This window comes from Pseudorca crassidens, chromosome 2 (assembly GCF_039906515.1).
Source record: "Pseudorca crassidens isolate mPseCra1 chromosome 2, mPseCra1.hap1, whole genome shotgun sequence".
Lineage (NCBI taxonomy): Eukaryota > Metazoa > Chordata > Mammalia > Artiodactyla > Delphinidae > Pseudorca > Pseudorca crassidens.
This window is the reverse complement of record NC_090297.1, coordinates 118,249,021-118,269,491: the sequence shown is the minus strand read 5'-3', so window position 1 is coordinate 118,269,491 and position 20,471 is coordinate 118,249,021. Positions and strand designations below refer to the sequence as shown.

At 40.0% G+C, this 20,471-nt stretch overlaps 1 protein-coding gene across 2 annotated transcripts in view; it reads left to right on the top strand.

Moving 5' to 3' along the window:
• Nucleotides 1-20,471, top strand: part of RGS5 (regulator of G protein signaling 5) — an 85,400-nt gene that overhangs the window by 24,143 nt on the left and 40,786 nt on the right. Inside the window, exon 1 of one of the 2 annotated variants that reach the window (XM_067728483.1) lies at nt 8,472-8,612. The exons of the other annotated variant lie outside the window; for it this stretch is intronic. Coding sequence (XP_067584584.1) covers nt 8,569-8,612 — 44 coding nt within the window. The 5' untranslated portion in view covers nt 8,472-8,568. Of the gene's footprint in view, nt 1-8,471; nt 8,613-20,471 lie in introns of those variants that run through there. 2 annotated transcript variants of the gene reach the window in all.

The following is a 20,471-nucleotide window of genomic DNA, read 5'->3' as shown; positions in this document are numbered from 1 at the left end:
GGGGTGCGGAGGGCAAAGGGGGAGATTCCCGCACAGAGGATCGGTGCTGACCGGCACTCACCAGCCCGAGAGACTTGTCTGCTCACCCGCCGGGGCGGGCGGGGCTGCGAGCTGAGGCTCGGGTTTCGGTCGGAGCAGCGCAGGGAGAGGACTGGGGTTGGCGGCTTGAACATAGCCTGAAGGGGTTAGTGCACCACGGCTAGCCGGGAGGGAGTCCGGGGAAAAGTCTGCACCTGCCGAAGAGGCAAGAGACTTTTTCTTCCCTCTTTGTTTCCTGGTGCGCGAGGAGAGGGGTTTAAGAGCGCTGCTTAAAGGAACTCCAGAGATGGGCGCGAGCCGCGGCTAAAAGCGCGGACCCCAGAGACGGGCGGAAGATGCTAAGGCTGCTGCTGCCGCCACCAAGGGGCCTGTGTGCGAGCACAGGTCACTATCCACACCCCTCTTCCGCGGAGCCTGTGCAGCCCGCCACTGCCAGGTTCCCGGGATCCAGGGACAACTTCCCCGGGAGAATGCACGGCGGGCCTCAGGCTGGTGCAACGTCATGCCGGCCTCTGCCGCTGCAGGCCCGCCCCGCACGCAGTGCCCCTCCCTCCCCCCGGACTGAGTGCGCCAGAGCCCCCGAATCAGCGGCTCCTTTAACCCCGTCCTGTCTGAGCAAAAAACAGACGCCCTCCAGCGACCTACACGCAGAGGCGGGGCCAAATGCAAAGCTGAGCCCCTGTGAGCTGTGAGAACGAAGAAGAGAAAGGGAAATCTCTCCCAGCAGCCTCAGAAGCAGCGGATTAAAGCTCCACAATCAACTTGATGTACCCTGCGTCTGTGGAATACATGAATAGACGAGTCATCCCAAATTGAGGAGGTGGACTTCGAGAGGAAGATCTATGATTTTTTCCCCTTTTCCTCTTTTTGTGAATGTGTATGTGTATGCTTCTGTGTGAGACCTTGTCTGTATAGTTTTGCTTCCACCATTTGTCCTAGGGTTCTATCCGTCCATGGTTTTTTTTTTTAAATTTTTTTCTTAATAATTAATTTTAATAACTTTATTATACTTTTCTTTCTTTCTTTCTTTCTTTCTTTCTTTCTTTCTTTCTTTCTTTCTTTCTTTCTTTCTTTCTTTCCTTCCTTCCTTCCTTCCCTCCCTCCTTTAGACAACGAATCATCCCAAATTGAGGAGGTGGTCTCTGAGAGCAAGATTTATGATTTTTTCCCCTTTACCTCTTTTTGTGAGGGTGTATGTGTATGCTTCTGTGTAAGATTTTGTCTGTAAAGCTTTGCTTCCAACATTTGTCCTAAGGTTCTATCCGTCCCTTTTTTTTTTTCTAAATAATTATTTTTTAATTCAATTTTATGATACTTTATTTTATTTTACTGTATCTTCTTTCTTTCTGTCATTTTTCCTTCCTTCCCTCCTTCCTTCCTTCCTCCCTCCCTCCCTCCTTTCTTTCCTTCTTGCCTTCTTTCCTTCTTTGCTTCTTTCTTTCTTTCTTTCTTTCTTCCTTCCTTCCTTCCTTCCCTCCTTTCTTCCTTTCTTTCTTCCTACTTCTACTAATTCTCTCTACTTTTTCTCCCTTTTATTCTGAGCCGTGTGGATGAAAGGCTCTTGGTGCTCCAGCCAGGAGTCAGGGCTCTGGTCAACAAGAGACCTCCCAGCTCCACATAATATCAAATGGCGAAAATCTCCCAGAGACCTCCATCTTAACACCAGCACCCAGCTTCACTCAACGACCAGCCAAGCTACAGTGCTGGACAACCTATGCCAAACAACTAGCAAAACAGGAACACAACCCCACCCATTAGCAGAGAGGCTGCCTAAAATCATAATAAGGCCACAGACACCCCAAAACACACCACCAGACGTGGACCTGCCCACTAGAGAGACAAGATCCAGCCTTATCCACCACAACACAGGCACTAGTCCCTTCCACCAGGAAGCCTACACAACCCACTGAACCAACCTTAGCCACTGGAGACAGACATCAAAAACAATGGGAACTAAGAACCTGCAGCCTGCAAAAAGGAGACCCCCAAACAAAGTAAGATAAGCAAAATGAGAAGACAGAAAAACACAGCAGATGAAGGAGCAAGATAAAAATGCACCAGACCTAACAAATGAAGAGGAAATAGGCAGTCTACCTGAAAAAGAATTCAGAATAATGATAGTAAGGATGATCCGAAATCTTGGAAATAGAATGGAAAAAATGCAAGAAACAGTTAACAAGGACCTAGAAGAAATAAAGATAAAACAAACAATGATGAACAACACAATAAATGAAATTAAAAGTACTCTAGATGGGATCAATAGCAGAATAACTGAGGCAGAAGAACGGATAAGTGACCTGGAAGATAAAATAGTGGAAATAACTACTGCAGAGCAGAATAAAGAAAAAAGAATGAAAAGAACTGAGGACAGTCTCAGAGACCTCTGGGACAACATTAAATGCACCAACATTCAAATTATAGGGGTTTCAGAAGAAGAAGAGAAAAAGAAAGGGACTGAGAAAATATTTGAAGAGATTATAGTTGAAAACTTCCCTAATATGGGAAAGGAAATAGTTAATCAAGTCCAGGAAGCACAGAGAGTCCCATACAGGATAAATCCAAGGAGAAATACACCAAGACACATATTAATCAAACTGTCAAAAATTAAATACAAAGAAAACATATTAAAAGCAGCAAGGGAAAAACAACAAATAACACACAAGGGAATCCCCATAAGGTTAACAGCTGATCTCTCAGCAGAAACCCTACAAGCCAGAAGGGAGTGGCAGGAATACTGAAAGTGATGAAGGAGAAAAACCTGCAACCAAGACTACTCTACCCAGAAAGGATCTCATTCATATTTGATGGAGAAATTAAAACCTTTACAGACAAGCAAAAGCTGAGAGAGTTCAGCACCACCAAACCAGCTTTACAACAAATGCTAAAGGAACTTCTGTAGGCAAGAAACACAAGAGAAGGAAAAGACCTATAATAATGAACCCAAAACAATTTAGAAAATGGGAATAAGAACATACATATCAATAATTACCTTAAATGTAAATGGACTAAATGCTCCCACCAAAAGACACAGATTGGCTGAATGGATATAAAAACAAGACCCATATATATGGTGTCTACAAGAGACCCACATCAGACCTAGAGACACATACAGACTGAAAGTAAGGGGATGGAAAAAGATATTCCAGGCAAATGGAAACCAAAAGAAAGCTGGAGTAGCAATTCTCATATCAGACAAAATAGACTTTAAAATAAAGACTATTAGAAGAGACAAAGAAGGACACTACATAATGATCAAGGGATCGATCCAAGAAGAAGATATAAAAATTGTAAATATTTATGCACCCAACACAGGAGCACCTCAATACATAAGGCAAATACTAACAGCCATAAAAGGGGAAATAGACAGTAACACATTCATAGTAGGAGACTTTAACACCCCACTTTCACCCATGGACAGATCATCCAAAATGAAAATAAATAAGGAAACACAAGCTTTAAATGATACATTAAACAAGATGGACTTAATTGATATTTATAGGACACTCCATCCAAAAACAACAGAATACACATTTTTCTCAAGTGCTCATGGAACATTCTCCAGGATAGATCATATCTTGGGTCACAAATCAAGCCTTGGTAAATTTAAGAAAATTGAAATTGTATCAAGTATCTTTTCCGACCACAACACCATGAGACTAGATATCAATTACAGGAAAACATCTGTAAAAAATACAAACACGTGGAGGCTAAACAATACACTACTTAATAACGAAGTGATCACTGAAGAAATCAAAGAGGAAATAAAAAAATACCTAGAAAGAAATGACAATGGAGACACAGCGACCAAAAACCTATGGGACTCAGCAAAAGCAGTTCTAAGGGGGAAGTTCATAGCAATACAAGCCCACCTTAAGAAGCAGGAAACATCTCGAATAAACAACCTAACCTTGCACCTCAAGCAATTAGAGAAAGAAGAACAAAAAAAAAAAACCCAAAGCTAGCAGAAGGAAAGAAATCATAAAAATCAGATCAGAAATAAATGAAAAAGAAATGAAGGAAACAATAGCAAAGAGCAATAAAACTAAAAGCTGGTTCTTTGAGAAGATAAACAAAATAGATAAACCACTAGCCAGACTCATCAAGAAAAAAAGGGAGAAGACTCAAATCAATAGAATTAGAAATGAAAAAGGAGAAGTAACAACTGACACTGCAGAAATAAAAAAGATCATGAGAGATTACTACAAGCAACTCTATGCCAATAAAATGGACAGTCTGGAAGAAATGGACAAATTCTTAGAAATGCATAACCTGCCAAGACTGAATCAGGAAGAAATAGAAAATATGAACAGACCAATCACAAGCACTGAAATTGAAACTGTGATTAAAAATCTTCCAACAAACAAAAGCCCAGGACCAGATGGCTTCACAGGCGAATTCTATCAAACATTTAGAGAAGAGCTAACACCTATCCTTCTCAAACTCTTCCAAAATATAGCAGAGGGAGGAACACTCCCAAATTCCTTCTACGAGGCCACCATCACCTTGATACCAAAACCAGACACGGATGTCACAAAGAAAGAAAACTATAGGCCAATAGCACTGATGAACATAGATGCAAAAATCCTCAACAAAATACTAGCAAACAGAATCCAACAGCACATTAAAAGGATCATACACCATGATCAAGTGGGGTTTATTCCAGGAATGCAAGGATTCTTCAATATACGCAAATCTATCAATCTGATAAACCATATTAACAAATTGAAGGAGAAAAACCATATGATCATCTCAATAGATGCAGAGAAAGCTTTTGACAAAGTTCAACACCCATTTATGATAAAAACTCTGCAGAAAGTAGGCATAGAGGGAACTTTCCTCAACATAATAAAGGCCATATGTGACAAGCCCACAGCCAACATCATCCTCAATGGTGAAAAACTGAAAGCATTTCCACTAAGATCAGGAACAAGACAAGGTTGCCCACTCTCACCACTCTTATTCAACATAGTTTTGGAAGTTTTAGCCACAGCAATCAGAGAAGAAAAGGAAATAAAAGGAATCCAAATCAGAAAGGAAGAAGTAAATCTGTCACTCTTTGCAGATGACATGATACTATACATAGAGAATCCTAAATATGCTACCAGGAAACTACTAGAGCTAATCAGTCAATTTGGTAAAGTAGTAGGATACAAAATTAATGCACAGAAATCTCTGGCATTCCTATATACTAATGATGAAAAATCTGAAAGTGAAATCAAGAAAACACTCCCATTTACCATTGCAACAAAAAGAATAAAATATCTAGGAATAAACATACCTCAGGAGACAAAAGACCTGTATGCAGAAAATTATAAGACACTGATGAAGGAAATTAAAGATGATACAAATAGATGGAGAGATATACCATGTTCTTGGATTGGAAGAATCAACATTGTGAAAATGACTCTACTACCCAAAGCAATTTATTGATTCAATGCAATCCCTATCCAACTACCACTGGCATTTTTCACAGAACTAGAACAAAAAATTTTGCAATTTGTATGGAAACACAAAAGACCCCGAATAGCCAAAGCAATCTTGAGAACGAAAAAAGGAGCTGGAGGAATCAGGCTCCCTGACTTCAGACTATACTATAAAGCTACAGTAATCAAGACAGTATGGCACTGGCACAAAAACAGAAAGATAGATCAATGGAAGAGGTTAGAAAGCCCAGAGATAAACCCACGCACATATGGACACCTTATCTTTGATAAAGGTGGCAGGAATGTACAGTGGAGAAAGGACAGCCTCTTCGATAAGTGGTGCTGGGAAAACTGGACAGGTACCTTTAAAAGTATGATATTAGATCACTCTCTAACACCATACACAAAAATAAGCTCAAAATGGATTAAAGACCTAAATGTAAGGCCAGAAACTATCAAACTCTTAGAGGAAAAGAGAGGCAGAACACTCTGTGACATAAATCACAGCAAGATCCTTTTTGACCCACCTCCTAGAGTAATGGAAATAAAAACAAAAATAAACAAATGGGACCTAATGAAACTTCAAAGCTTTTGCACAGCAAAGGAAACCATAAACAAGACCAAAAGACAACCCTCAGAATGGGAGAAAATAGTTGCAAATGAAGCAACTGAGAAAGGATTAATCTCCAAAATTTATAAGCAGCTCATGCAGCTCAATAACAAAAAAACAAACAATCCAATCCAAAAATGGGCAGAAGACCTAAATAGACATTTCTCCAAAGAAGATATACAGACTGCCAACAAACACATGAAAGAATGCTCAACATCATTAATCATTAGAGAAATGCAAATCAAAACTACAATGAGGTATCATCTCACACCAGTCAGAATGACCATCATTAAAAAATCTAGAAACAGTAAATGCTGGAGAGGGTGTGGAGAAAAGAGAACCCTCTTGCACTGCTGGTGGGAATGTGAATTGGTTCAGCCACTATGGAGAACAGTATGGAGGTTCCTTAAAAAACTACAAATAGAACTACCATATGACCCAGCAATCCCACTACTGGGCATATACCCTGAGAAAACCAAAATTCAAAAAGAGTCATGTACCAAAATGTTCATTGCAGCTCTATTTACAATAGCCTGGAGATGGAAACAACCTAAGTGCCCGTCATTGGATGAATGAATAAAGAAGATGTGGCACATATATACAATGGAATATTACTCAGCCATAAAAAGAAACGAAATTGAGCTATTTGTAATGAGGTGGATAGACCTAGAGTCTTTCATACAGAGTGAAGTAAGTCAGAAAGAAAAAGACAAATACCGTATGCTAACACATATATATGGAATTTAAGAAAAAAAAATGTCATGAAGAACCTAGGGGTAAGACAGGAATAAAGACACAGACCTACTGGAGAACAGACTTGAGGATATGGGGAGGGCAAAGGGTGAGATGTGACAGGGCGAGAGAGAGCCATGGACATATACACACTAACAAACGTAAGGTAGATAGCTTGTGGCAAGCAGCCGCATAGCACAGGGAGATCAGCTCGGTGCTTTGTGACCGCCTGGAGGGGTGGGATAGGGAGGGTGGGAGGGAGGGAGACGCAATAGGGAAGAGACATGGGAACATATGTGTATGTATAACTGATTCACTTTGTTATAAAGCAGAAACTAACAAACCATTGTAAAGCAATTATACCCCAATAAAGATGTTAAAACAAATGTATAGTATAGAGCTATAGCTTTCAAGTCTTTTTGATTATGATTTATAGTTAGAAATACAGTTTATCTAATGACCATGTTCACACATATATATGGATAATTAAAGCAAAAATTTCGGAAAACAATGTCTAACTTTCTTCATGCAATGTAATTGGATATTTGCCTATTATCCTCTATTTATTTAATTTAAAGCACGAGGTCATAATACACTATATTGACTTTACAGTTCCTGATCAACAGTTAAAACAGTTTAAAACAAATAATTTCAAATAACAAGGAACTTTATGAGCATCATATTTAATTCCAAATTTAGAGCTTTTCTTACAGCTTATGTGATGTTCTTTATTTTTAGCTGGGATTCATGCCTACCCTTAGGCATTTGCATTTACATATTAATTTATCAGCCCCTTGGGTCCTGAGAGGATGAAACACAAATAAAATAAATTTTGGTGAAAATAATCCTTGAATGGTGGGAAGCAGGAAAATGTTGAAGGGGAAAGCATGACAAATCTAGCCAAGGATGAGTGACTTGGTGGGGGTGGTGCTCCGAAGAATTACCTAACCTAGTCATCAAATAAAGATCAATCAGAATACCACTTATAGAATTAGGGGAACTTGGGGGCTAAAATCTAGTAGATAGAATCATGTAAGGTATTTTGTCTCTTTCATCACTCAGCTCAGGGGTTATTGCCTCCAAAAAACATCTTCCCTTGTGGTGCTTGAAAACACAATATCCTGGACCTGCCTCTATTGCTCACTTATATCGTACTGATATGATGTTTGGGGATCTTGAGAGCAGAGAGTACCTTCTTCTTTGAATTCCTAGCATCCACCTGAGTGCCTGGCACATCATAGGGACTCATGTACATGTCCCCTGAACTTCTCTTAACACTGTTTCCTCCACTGTGAAACAACGTTGGGCTATATGATCTGCAAAGGCCCTTACAGTCCTAACAATCTACGACTTTGACATATCTGAACTAGCCCAAGGCCCTCTGCTTCATAACAAAGCCCACATCTTTGCTGTGGTTGGTTCAAAATTATGAGCTAAAACGTGAATGATTTGTGCACAGTTTAGGGACTCCCCTTGCCCTGGCAGAGTAAGTGTTCTGATAAGAGCAGTTGGAAGCCTAATGCAGCAGCGCCTGCAGCAGAGAAAAGATTCCAGCCTCCAACTCCCACACAATTGCTGCTGTTCTCCAGCCTGCAATTTTCTCTTAGGCTCTGGATTGGTCCACAGAGTGACAGAGGGCTGGGAAAGAGCCTCTATATATTCCTCAGAGAAAAAGGCAGTCCCAGACGGATTTGAAGTTTTCAAAGACTTACTCTGCTGATAAGGACTTGTGCTCAAAGCTGAGGACCTAAGCCATTTGCCAAAATGTGTAAAGGACTTGCAGCCTTGCCCCACTCATGCCTGGAAAGGTGAGTTATTTTGACTTAAGAGGTGGAGATAAGGAGAATCTTCTCTCAGGGGAGGATACTCAGAGGCAATAGAGGGCCACTGTAGTTTGTGGCAAAACAGGTGGTTGATTATAGACTGGGAATTGCCTCCTCTCTCTTAATGGCAAGGTTTTGAAAGATCTGAGCTAGCAGACTGATGCAATATGAGATATATCATAACCATTTATATCCAGAACATCATTTCCTCTGAGGAGATGCCTATTTTATAAGCACTTGTTCAGACTCAGAAGTGTATGGTTAAGAGCATGGATTCCAACATCAAACTGCCTGGGTTTGAATCCTGGCTACATTACTTACTATTTGTGTGGTGTTGGACATTTTATTTAAACTCTGTATCTCAGTTTCCTTACTGGTAAAAATGGATCTACTAAGTATCTTCCTCACTAGCTGGTTATGAGGATTGAATTACTGTATGTGAAATGCTCAGAACACTGTCTGGCACATATGAGAAATGTGTAAATGTTAACCTTTATTAATGTACATGGAATAAGAAAGGAAGACCGAGATTTGCAATGAGGCAGAGAGGACTTCTCATTGTTCTTTGTATCTGGATACCATCAGATGGAAGGGGCTGGATTGCTGGACGGAAGACAGCCCTTGGGACATAGAGATTATTTATTAGCTATCATTGTTCTTTAGATACAGAGGAGCATCTTTGAGGCTCTGTGGTTGTCTTCAGACTGGACAATGTTCTGGAGGGAATCCTAAGTATCTAGACTAAGTAAACAGGAGGAGAACAAATATCTGACTTGTTAGAAAATTTAACCCAGAAATCCTACCTGATGCAGAGAATTAGGGATATTTCTCCTCTTCTTAGTTCTTAAGAATGAATTTGATTAAATTTTGTTTGATCCTACGTTATTTAAAGGAAATAAAGGTGATCCTCGTACAGCCTAACTTCATCCCTAAAGGCACTGTCAATGTTTGCCTAAGAAGGTTGTGTTGTTCAATGGATCTGTACTTCTGTCTCTTACAAGTTCAGGTTTTCTTTTTGATGACTTCGACCCTAGAAATAATCTCAAAATAATTTTTAAAGAGATAACATCCTAGCAAAGGAATTTGTCTCCAACAATACTGTCTAGTGACCGGAAATAAAGACCTCTCTCACTTTGTGCTGTCAAAAGCACAGATTAAAAAAAAAAAAAAAAAAAGCACAGATTACTTTTGAAAGATGTGTATATTTTTTAAAAAAGTAAAGTAGGACTTAAGTAACTAGACTAGGACTAGATTGTAACTAGGTGGGCAATATTGGCCATTGGACCATCCTCAGGGGGGAAGACAGGTTTCAGTGCTGGGTACTGTTTATCAGCCTATCTTTCCCCCTAGAGAAAGCCTGAGAAACAGGGGGAATACAGGGGTGAAAGGCAATTCCTTGAACATGACGATGCATAATTTTTTCCATTTCCATTTTTACAACTCTGAGAATTGCAGATTTGACTTTTACAACAATTTTAACACATGTCTTTAGCCCACTTATTGTTTGAAATCATGTACTTTCATGTAATGGGTAAATCTTAACCTTGTTAATTAGTGAACTATTGCCTCAGAATGATTGTTAACGTCGGTCTGCCAGTCATTTTGTGATCCTATGACCCACTGCTTGGCATTTAGTGAAAAAGCAATAAATATTTGTTGAAAGTTTGGCATTGTTACTAATATTGCCCGATTTGTTTTTGTAAATATGCATAATGTTTACTGAGGCACATGGAGTGCACATTTCTTTCATTGATTCCTATAACTGTTTCATATCTGATTCACTAATTCACTACCAACATTGCTATTGATTCACTTTACAAATCTTTTAATTCACAGTAAATTCTTCTGCTCCAGGATATAACTAATGTTCACACAGTATATTATAGACTGACCAAGGAGCAAGCTTTTTTGCGTAGATTGCCTGAAACTTTTAAGGCATATGGTAGAATCCTGTGATTATTGTGTCCTATTACATTTTTTTCATGATCTGTTACCATTGCAAATATAGTCATATTTCCAATAACTGTAATGAGTGATTTGGAGAAGTGGAATTGTAGAGCTAGGGAGCTGTTAGCACACTCTCATGGAAAGAACCTAAAACTGTCCACTCTAAGGGAAAAATGATACTTGAATAAATCCTTCCAAACCTGCCTTCCTTGGCTCTATTCATAGTGGAAAGAATACTGGTTACGGAGTAAAGAACAGACTTAGTTTTCTCATTAACTAATTTGTGTCCATGAGCAAGTGATTTCACTGTCCTGGGATTTTATTTTCTTATTTAGTAAATGAAAGTTGGATTAGCTGTTCTCTAACATCCTTTCTAATCACAACATAGTTTAAATAAAGTGAAATACACCTGGTTTCAGTGACTAGCGAGAGATGCAAGTAAAGGAAAATTTTTCCTAATTTATTTCTCTCTAAAAGTTTGGGAGCCAATTAATGAAAATCGTCAAGAATTCAACCCTGTGTTGAAATCATGGCTGTGGCAGAAGCAATCTACTCAGTGAGAATCTGACTTCCAAGAAAGCAACATTTACTTCATGTAAGAGGAGCTTTGGAAAATAGTCCTTTCTCAATGTTTACGGAAGCATTAAGCCAGAGTCAACTTTGACGTATTTGTAGAAACTATTGTTTTACTATTTATTTATATTTTTAAGACTATTGCTCATTAAAACTCAAAGTTGACCTCACATTTTTTATATATTTAAAGAGACCAATAATCCAAATATTTGGGCAATAAATGGCCCCCACCCCACAATTTTTACCTTCTAGCCTATTGAAACATGTGCTGTATGGGTGGGAATCTTAGAGTCAATGGAAAAGGAAAGAGTTGAGTCAATTGAAAGTCTTATTTTTACCAGTGATTTTCCGCTATGAATTTTAGGCTTCTTTTAAAAAATTCATTTTATTTTAAGTGTCTTGAATTTCTCTGAACAAGTTTAATTTTTAAAGTAAATATTGCTCTTTGGAAAAAGATGGAAGTCTTCTGAAACAAAGAGTGTTATCATTGTGATTCCCCAAAAGCTGTCACCATTATATAAAGCAACCAGTGTAATTATTATTGTTTTTGTCCATCGGGGTTGACCACTCCTGATACCAAATTTACAGTCTCTAATAAACTAAAAAAGGGGAGTAAAGGAGTAATGAAGACAGCTACGGACAAAGAATTTTCCCTGAGCTGTTAATAAAGCGTCACAAACTCTTCTATAGATATCTGACCTACATCTGATTTCTGTTTAAGATTATAAAGGCTGCTAGTTGTGGAATGTGTTTAATCCATAGTTCACACAGGGGCTTCTGGCCACCTCAAGTGTGTGGCAATGTTGGGAATTTCAGGAGCTATAGAAAGTAAATGGGGAAAGTGATGTTTTGTTTTGTTGTTTATTATCATTTTACTAAACATTCAATTTTTCCCCATCTTCTTCAATTTATGTGGGTCTAAGTATGGATAATTTAGAGTAGAAAAGTACATAATCAACTAATCTTGTAAGGTTGTCAAGCCACACAGAAACAACAAATAGAGTGGGTCAAGGCTCCTGAGTCCACAGGATTAAGTAAATACAGCTTTTTCCAAAGGCATGAGCACAACCTTGGACCAATTATAGAGAAAAGATAAGCACCTAGTGAATTAAAGACTGTAGCAATGAACGTGAATAAGTGATAAATGAATCAGAACGGACACAGGATCATCAAAGAAGCCTAAAGAGATAGTAGAGTTTGGGATCATGCTTTCTGGGAACAAGTATGAATTTGAAGCTTGCTATTGCTGATAGAGAGTCTTGTGACATAATTGCAAATATTTCAGTGAAACCCTGCAATCTTAAGGAAGTGAATAAACTATTTAATAAAATAGCAAGGGGATGTTCCTAAGAAAAACTTTGTTTCAATTCTTACTGATGAAACAATTTCTATTGTTCCTCTGGATTGCCTTTCCAACCTCCATACTTGCCTTAAGCATAAGGGTGAAAGAACTCTCAGGGAAATTTCAGTCCACGTAAGGAGATAAATAAGAAGTAAGTAGCCCTCTGTGTTGAGATCCACTATAGAGGAATAAATGCTCCAAGTGCTAAGAAGCACAAAAGTGGGGGGAATGGGTGGGGAGCTCATAGAGCTTTGGGTAGCTATGGAAAACTAAGAAGTCACAGGGGATGATGCCTAAGGTTTATGAACTAAGCCTGAAAGGACTGAGGAGTTGGTCAGGTCCAGAGAGGAAGAGGAAAGAGAAGGAAGTCATCCCAGGCCAAGGGGCACGTCTGCATGTGCAAAGGCTGGGAGGTGAGAGGGGATTGATGTTATGACATCTTTGTGCAGTCTGTATTGTCTCTCTCATGCAAGCAAGGAGGGAACTTTGGATTTCCAGCTACAGTTAACCTCTCATGCACCTCGACCTGCATACTGTTTCCTTGGAACTTGTCCAGTGCCTGTCCACACCAACTGTGAGGATTGAAAAGATCTGTTCATGAAGAAGATTTTCCCCCCTTTTGTCTGAAGACTTCAATGACTAAAAAGACAATCTGTACTTGGCACGTAGTAGGCACTTAAATACTTTGTCAAAAGAATGCACAAATATTTATTATAGCAAGTGGAGACAGACCTGCTTCCAGGTTGTCCTGGTGCTTTCTCTGCTTCCAAAGGGATTGGGAAGGACAAGAGCAATGACTTTTTTATGCTACAATAGGATAAAGAGTGTATGTTGTAAAATAAAGAGGGCTTCCTGTTTGGGGGGCAGAGTGGAAGAGACTGGGAGAGGAAGAAAGCTTTTCTATAATTTCATCAGGAAAACCTAGTTAAAGAGGTGAGTCTTCTTTTGCTTCTAATGCAAGATGAACCTCATGACATTATATCACTTTGGCTATTTCTCATGCAGTACTGTCCCAGCTTCTTTAATGAATTACATTCTGTATTCTGTTGCCTCTTCCTATTTTTTCTTTCATTTACTCTGAGCTATGTTGAAACACCAGATATCAATTCAAAACGCTTTTAGATCCCAGAATCTTAAGTTTGGAAAGCTAACCTGAAAGGTTATCTAATTTGTTTCTCCTTCTTTAACAAGGACTACACACTATTATGGGATAGATGCTATCTAGGGAGGGAGTTTATATTTCTGGGGTTGTGTGTTAATGGCTTTTGTCTGTCCTGCTGGCCAGAAAGCAAAGGAACTAAACTTTAATTAGTTCAGTCAGGATCAATCATTAGTAACAGGAACCAGAATGTGGCTGGAGGCCAGAAGACAACAGGTTCCTATCTCTTTCTTCCTTTAAAGTTCATTCGAATGGAGTCTCAGATAACATTAAACCTGCCCTCTATTTTAAAGCCTGAGTCACCCAGAGGATAAAGACAGTGAAAGCCTGATTGTTTTTCACTGAGAAAGTAACTCCTAAGGTTACACATTTTAGGGATATTAAAGAAAACCCAGAGTAAGGAAGGATGTAAGTTCACAGTCTATCCCCTACCTTAACATCAGCAATGTAGTGGAGTGAAAAAAACATGGAGGTGGTAACTGCACCTCTATTACTTCCTTAGTTGTATAAACTCCAGAAACTAAACCTCTCTGGCTTTCATTCCTTATCCATAAATGAGGATATTTATCTTGTTGGGGAGAGATGCTATAAAAAATAAATGAAATAATGTATATAAGGTAACTAGTTTTTAGTAGGCAGACCCTTATTAAATACTTAATTTCCTTCCATCCTTCTTTCCATCTTTATAGGTAGTCAGAAAAACAACATTTAAATTTCACTTATGTGCCACGGCTTTTTTTTCCCCCAGAGTATCAAATGATTTAATTACAAAACTTAAGCCACTTATTAATTATTCACCTTCTAAAAAACACAAACATGAGAATAAAATAAACACACCCAAGACTCACTAGCCCTTGTAGGATAGGAAGAAGCCTTGGACAGAGAGCCTGCAAATGTTTTTTCCGTACATCTAAGTCTACATTTTCTCATGCATTCTAAGGTCCCATGTTTTGACACCTTACAGGGGAGAGGAAATGGAAGATACAAAGAGTCATGCACAAGAGGGTCACAAAGATCTTAAAGCTATTTGCTGCTAATGACTTGTACAACTCTGAGAAAGAGTATCAAATAAGCATTGTCTAATGTTTACTCCTGGCGAACCTTTAGTGTCATTCTTTGAAATTGCATCTTTGGGACTGGTTATGTTCCTTCATTATAGCTTTTGCTTATCCCCACGCACAAACCCTAAAATTCACACACAGTTTCTAAGTTCAAGTACAAAGGTTCGTTTCAGGACAACCCCGAGTTGAGGTAGTGTTTCTTAATATATCTGTAGTGTCTACTGGGGGTCATCCCCTTGGACAGGCTGCCCAGATGGCAGCACAATATGGGGGCCCACATGGTCAACTTTCCTACTGGCCCACTTGCTCCCTAATTTATCTGGACACCGCCTCACAGTCAACGTTGCATCTTGAAGTCAGTGATGACCTTGGCCTGTCTTCATTCTGAAGTTGTACTCTTATGTAACTGAATCCAATTCTTCACCATTAATTCAATGGAGCTTCCAAAATGTGTCAGGTCTATTCTTAGGAAGCATCCTGGGATGGGGCTGGAGGGTCCTGGCTTTCAGGCTCTGCAGGGGGTGCTGGCACAGCTTCTTTTCTCTGGGCTGCCAGGAACTCATGAATTGCTCGTTCTGTCTGTGGCCTGAAGATGTGGTTTAGCTTGGGATCCACCATCTGGTAAATAATTCTGTCCACTCCAGCTTCCAACATCCCTGACTATACCACACTCTGCCTCAGACCACTTCGCAATTGGCTTTTGTTCATCGTAGGATTCCATTCCTGCTTCTCCAGATGTGTTGACACAAAATTATCCACATTCTGCCTCAGGTTTTGGTAAGCTGGCTTGGTGTCCACGTCGGCCAGGCAGCCCCGGCGAAATCTGTCAATCAGGCCCCGGCTCTTGAGCTGCTCCAGGATGAGCGCTATGAGCTGCGGGTCTCCAGGAGGCAGTGAGGCCGGGTGGGTGGGGCCGCCACCCACCATGCCGGTGCCTCCACCTCCCCCGCTGTCTGTCATGGCTGCGCCCCCGGGCCCGCGAGGGAGACCGAATACGGCTTCCTCTCAAGGACAGAGGGCCTGGGTCCTGTGGAGGTGGCGGAGAGGCCAGAGAAGGAGGCAGCGGCAGCAGCTGCAGCGGCGGCAGGTTCTGAGGCAGCAGAGGTGGTGGGAGAGGCGGTGGAAACCCTGAGCCACGGCTTTTCATAAAGCTTATTTCTTTTCCTCCTTCCTCATCATAGCCTCATTAAAAAAATAATAATAATGATGAGTTTGTATAATAATACAGTATTTTTACGATTTTGCCCATAATTCTTTCAGCAAGTATCCCGTTTAAAAGCTCTTTACAAAACATTAAAAGACATTAAAAACCACGATTAGACTGAAAGATTAACAATTCTTTAATATCCTTAAATAGTCAGTAAGCGTCCAAATATCCTCAATGACCTTTTTGCAGTTGGATTGTTTGACCCCTCAGGGTCCAAATGAGGGTCACACATTTTTTTTTTTTGTACTACTGTTAAATTTTATTATTAGACTGATAAGAACATAACCAGTCCCAAAGATGCAATTTCTACTTCTTTCTACAATTAATTGGGCTCTAGTTATGGAAAAGCACTTATTGCAAAAGCACTTTAAGGTCCCAGAAAGACTGAGAGACCAGTGCCTTCTATCTGGTGGGGGCACTTTAGCCATCTTAATTTGGAGCTGCTTGGTAGAGTGTGGTGAGGCATCCACGGTTCATAAACAAGATGACCTGAGGGGTTTGTCTCCAGTGCCCTTTCACCCACCTTTCACATCCCTTAAGTGACTGCAGAACCACCGGCTCCTCCACATCAAATCATGTTTACTAAGATCCTACTGTGTGCAGCGCACACCATGCCTGGAGCTGGAAGCCGCTGGGGCACAGATCCTTTTTCTGCTTTTTTACTTCACAACAGTTGAGGAGACTAAGCCGTCTTCCCTGAGGCACTGTTGAACAGATTCACATGCAATCACCCTATTCTTTTAAAACTGAAAGAGGAGGGCTTCCCTGTTGGCGCAGTGGTTGAGAGTCCCCCTGCTGATGCAGGGGACGCGGGTTCGTGCCCCGGTCCGGGAAGATCCCACTTGCCGCGGAGCGGCTGGGCCCGTGAGCCACGGCCGCTGAGCCTGCGCGTCCGGAGCCTGTGCTCCGCAACGGAAGAGGCCGCAACAGTGAGAGGCCCGCGTACCGCAAAAAAAAAAAAAAAAAAAAAAAAAACAACTGAAAGAGTAACCCCAAGTCACCACCCAGGCACCAACACCACATAAACCCCAGGGTCACACACTGCGATTGGTCCAGAGCCTCTTATATCTTTCCTAATCAATGGGCTTCCGGTCTTTTATTTCTTTTTTCCTTGCAATTTATTTGTAGAACACAGAATTTTTAGATTTAAGTATAAAAGGCTATGTAACATGTGGGTGGGGAATCCAGGGTCCTGAGCTGTAAACTTGGCTTCTACTAAATAGCAGAGGGTGAGTTATGAGTCAGTTCCCTCCCCAGGCCTCATTACTGTATTTGTAAAAGGTGAGAAATCAATTATATGATCCTCTTCACTCCTTCTAGCTCCACTACTTCATTGTTCTTGATTTGGACACCATGTACTCTGAAGAAAGATTGTATTTTTATTTTAATTTTCCAGCTCTTCCCAAGTCCTACAGGAAGGCCCAGAAACTAACTTCTGGATGTAGCTTGAAAACAGTGATTAAAAGTGTGAAATATTCTTCCAGTCACTTAGGATCTCAATGGACTAAATTCAGTACCCTATATGTCTTAAAAATGCTTGTATGAAATTCAGAATAAACTCCCAGTTTGTGAAAAACATATATTTATAAGTAGTGGAAGGTGACTCTTTATTTTGGCAAATTCCATGAAAGGAACAGATGGTTTCAGTTTCTTGTAAAATTCGAGGGTGAATTAGGTTCAAAGATCATGGATTATAACAGTCTATGATTCTTGTACAATTGACCCTTGAACAACTCGGGACGTTGGGGGACCAACCCTCCTTGGAATGGAAAATCCACTGGCTCCTTCGTATCCATGGTTCTGCATCTGCTGAATGGTGTAGTACTGTAGTATTTACTATTGAAAAAATCCACATAGAAGTGGACCTGTGCCGGTCAAACCCCTGTTGTTGTTCAAGGGTCAATGTATTTTGTTTACAGTTAATTTAGTTCTCTCTTATCTCAAGAGTATAACTTCCTTGGGGGCAGGGAGGAAAAGTGAAATAAGGACACAGACACGCCTCACCTTGGGTGTGCAGTGCCCGCCTTGACTGCTTTCACACTAGGTCCCGTGTTTCTTCAGTCAGTGGAAACTGTGGTCCGCTCATGCCCTTCTGAATGCTGCCCAGAAGGAGACACATCCATCAACTTAACAGTGAAAGAGTTTCCATCCTTGAGGCTGGAATAAGAAGGGTGAATTGGGGTTTCTAGGCTTTTACATAATTAACCAATTTTCATCTACCAGTTGAGTAGATACTGGAGTATAGACAATTCCTCAAGTGGCATGAAGACTGCCTCTGAATACATGAATCCATGTCAGACACAAATATGCACAGTGACTGCAATTTCTGACTAGAATGAGGACATATAGCCTGCCTCTAGACCAGGCATTAGAAATTGGGTCTTTCCTAGAAAATCTGTAGATGTGGCCAGCCTAATCATAGGATATATGCACAACCAACCCAACTAATGCACACGCGACTTCGAGCTTACTCACCCTGACCATCGTTCTCCTGGAAAGTCCAGGCAAGGTATTTCTCTGCAAAGCATTCTATTCAGTTGCCATGCTGAGATAAAATACCTTGCCCTGACATTTTTTTTCTCCTTCAAAAAGGAAATATTTCAGGGTTGAAAAGATTCAGCTAAGCAGTCTTTGAACACTTTGGACAGTAGATACTTGATAATCAGCTGGCTTCACAAATAGCAAATAAGGCTAAGACCATTATTCTGTATTCTACATGCTTTCCTTTCTCTTTTCCAACTGCTTCCCCAGACACTTCTCAAGACAATTCCTAACCCATCTGGACAAAATGTCACTCAGATTCCTAAATTTTACATTCTAGAAAGTTGTGGGAACTATCATATTAGAGTCTGAGGAAGATATGAAACATGAAGTAAAACCTGAAAAACATGTGAAGTGCTCTTCTGTGTAAGTGCTCATTATTGGTACTGAAGTGCGTGGAGCTGTTTTTGTCAAGCTACTACTTTTTGATATTTTTTTGTGCAAACCATCTGTTTCTTGATGAGGCACTTGTCTGTGGGGATTCAGGAAGTTTAGAAAGAATCAAGATGTCTCATTAACAAGGTAGTTTGTTGTATTTTGGTAACATTTTAAGTAATAGTTTACAAGAGATACCTGGGTCTACAGGAACATGGGACTGAATGACCTGTGCACTTTAGGATAAGGTCAACAGTGCAGGTCACACTGAAGACTTTCCCAGGAGAGCCCCCTATCTAAGGTCTGGTGCTTTCTGAATAACAAGCCTTCAGAGTATTGGACTTTGTTGCTGAATCCCCCAAGTCTAAAACAGTATGTCACTTGAACACACACACATGCATGCATGTGCACATGTACACACACACACACACCTGATATTTTTTATGACTTGGAAAAAAGATGGACTGTTTGTTGAAATCAGAGATTCACACAGACAGCTTGAAAGTGTCTGAGCTGGCTAGGAGGAAGCAATTTTTTTTTCATATAGATGAATGTAGATCAGTGGGGATTTTTTTTCCTCCCTTCACAGGTTGAATTTTACACTTTTCCTTTAGTAGGCAACAGTGAAGAAAAAAACTTTCTGTAAGTTGAGATTTTCTCAAAATTGTAATTTGATAGTTCAAAAAGCCTTTAAAAAATTTTAATTGCCCTCTAACATTTATCTTCCAGATCCTCTAAGAATAATTTAACCTTTGTCTCCCTTCCTGGTTCAGATAGGGCCTTGATGTTTGCAATTATGCGGAAATGTGAGTGCAGATGGCTGGACTGCAGCTGAGGGAAAGGAATATGTAACTCTCATTAGCTACTTATTTTAATATTTTATTAAATGGATACCAGTTTAAGAGCATGAAAAAGACAAGATTAGCAAAGACAATTGACAATTGTGACAGTGTAGAATTGAGTACCTAGCACAATTCTGATCACACACATACACACGATAAAGGTCTGGTGACTCGAAATCATAGATTCTGCCCCTTGAGATGGGATGTGATTTTTTTTTCCCCTTCTCTAAGGTGACCAGCTTAGAATCACAGAATGAGAACAGGATCAGTGTCACAGACAAATTCCTTCTCTTATAGATGAGAAAACATGTCCAAACTGTTTGGTGACTTGTCCAAGACCACATAGCTAGTTAGAGTTGGAAATAATTCAAGGTCTCTGGATTTCCATATCACCTTCATTTTATTTTATCTGATGAACTTTAATTTATGAATTTTGTGTCTTCACTTTTAAGATATTTATTCTTCCATAGACACCATCTTTCAAAAGGTTTTGATTAGGAAACAAACAGTAGTCTTTAAGAAAAAAAATGATTTGGAACAAAATTTCTATTTACCAGATGCCTACAACTGCCAATTACAATATCTGAACACATGAGAGAGGTGTTGCCTAGTAATTAAGAGCTCAGGAGCTGAAGTGAGATTGGGTGTGACTCCTACCACTGTCATTTACTGGATGATTTTTGGGCAAATCACCTAATTTCTCTGTGACTCAGTTTTCCCATCTGCAAGATGGGAATAACATTTATACCTCCCTCAGGGTTGTTATAAACACTAAATAGGGTTATGCATTATATGGG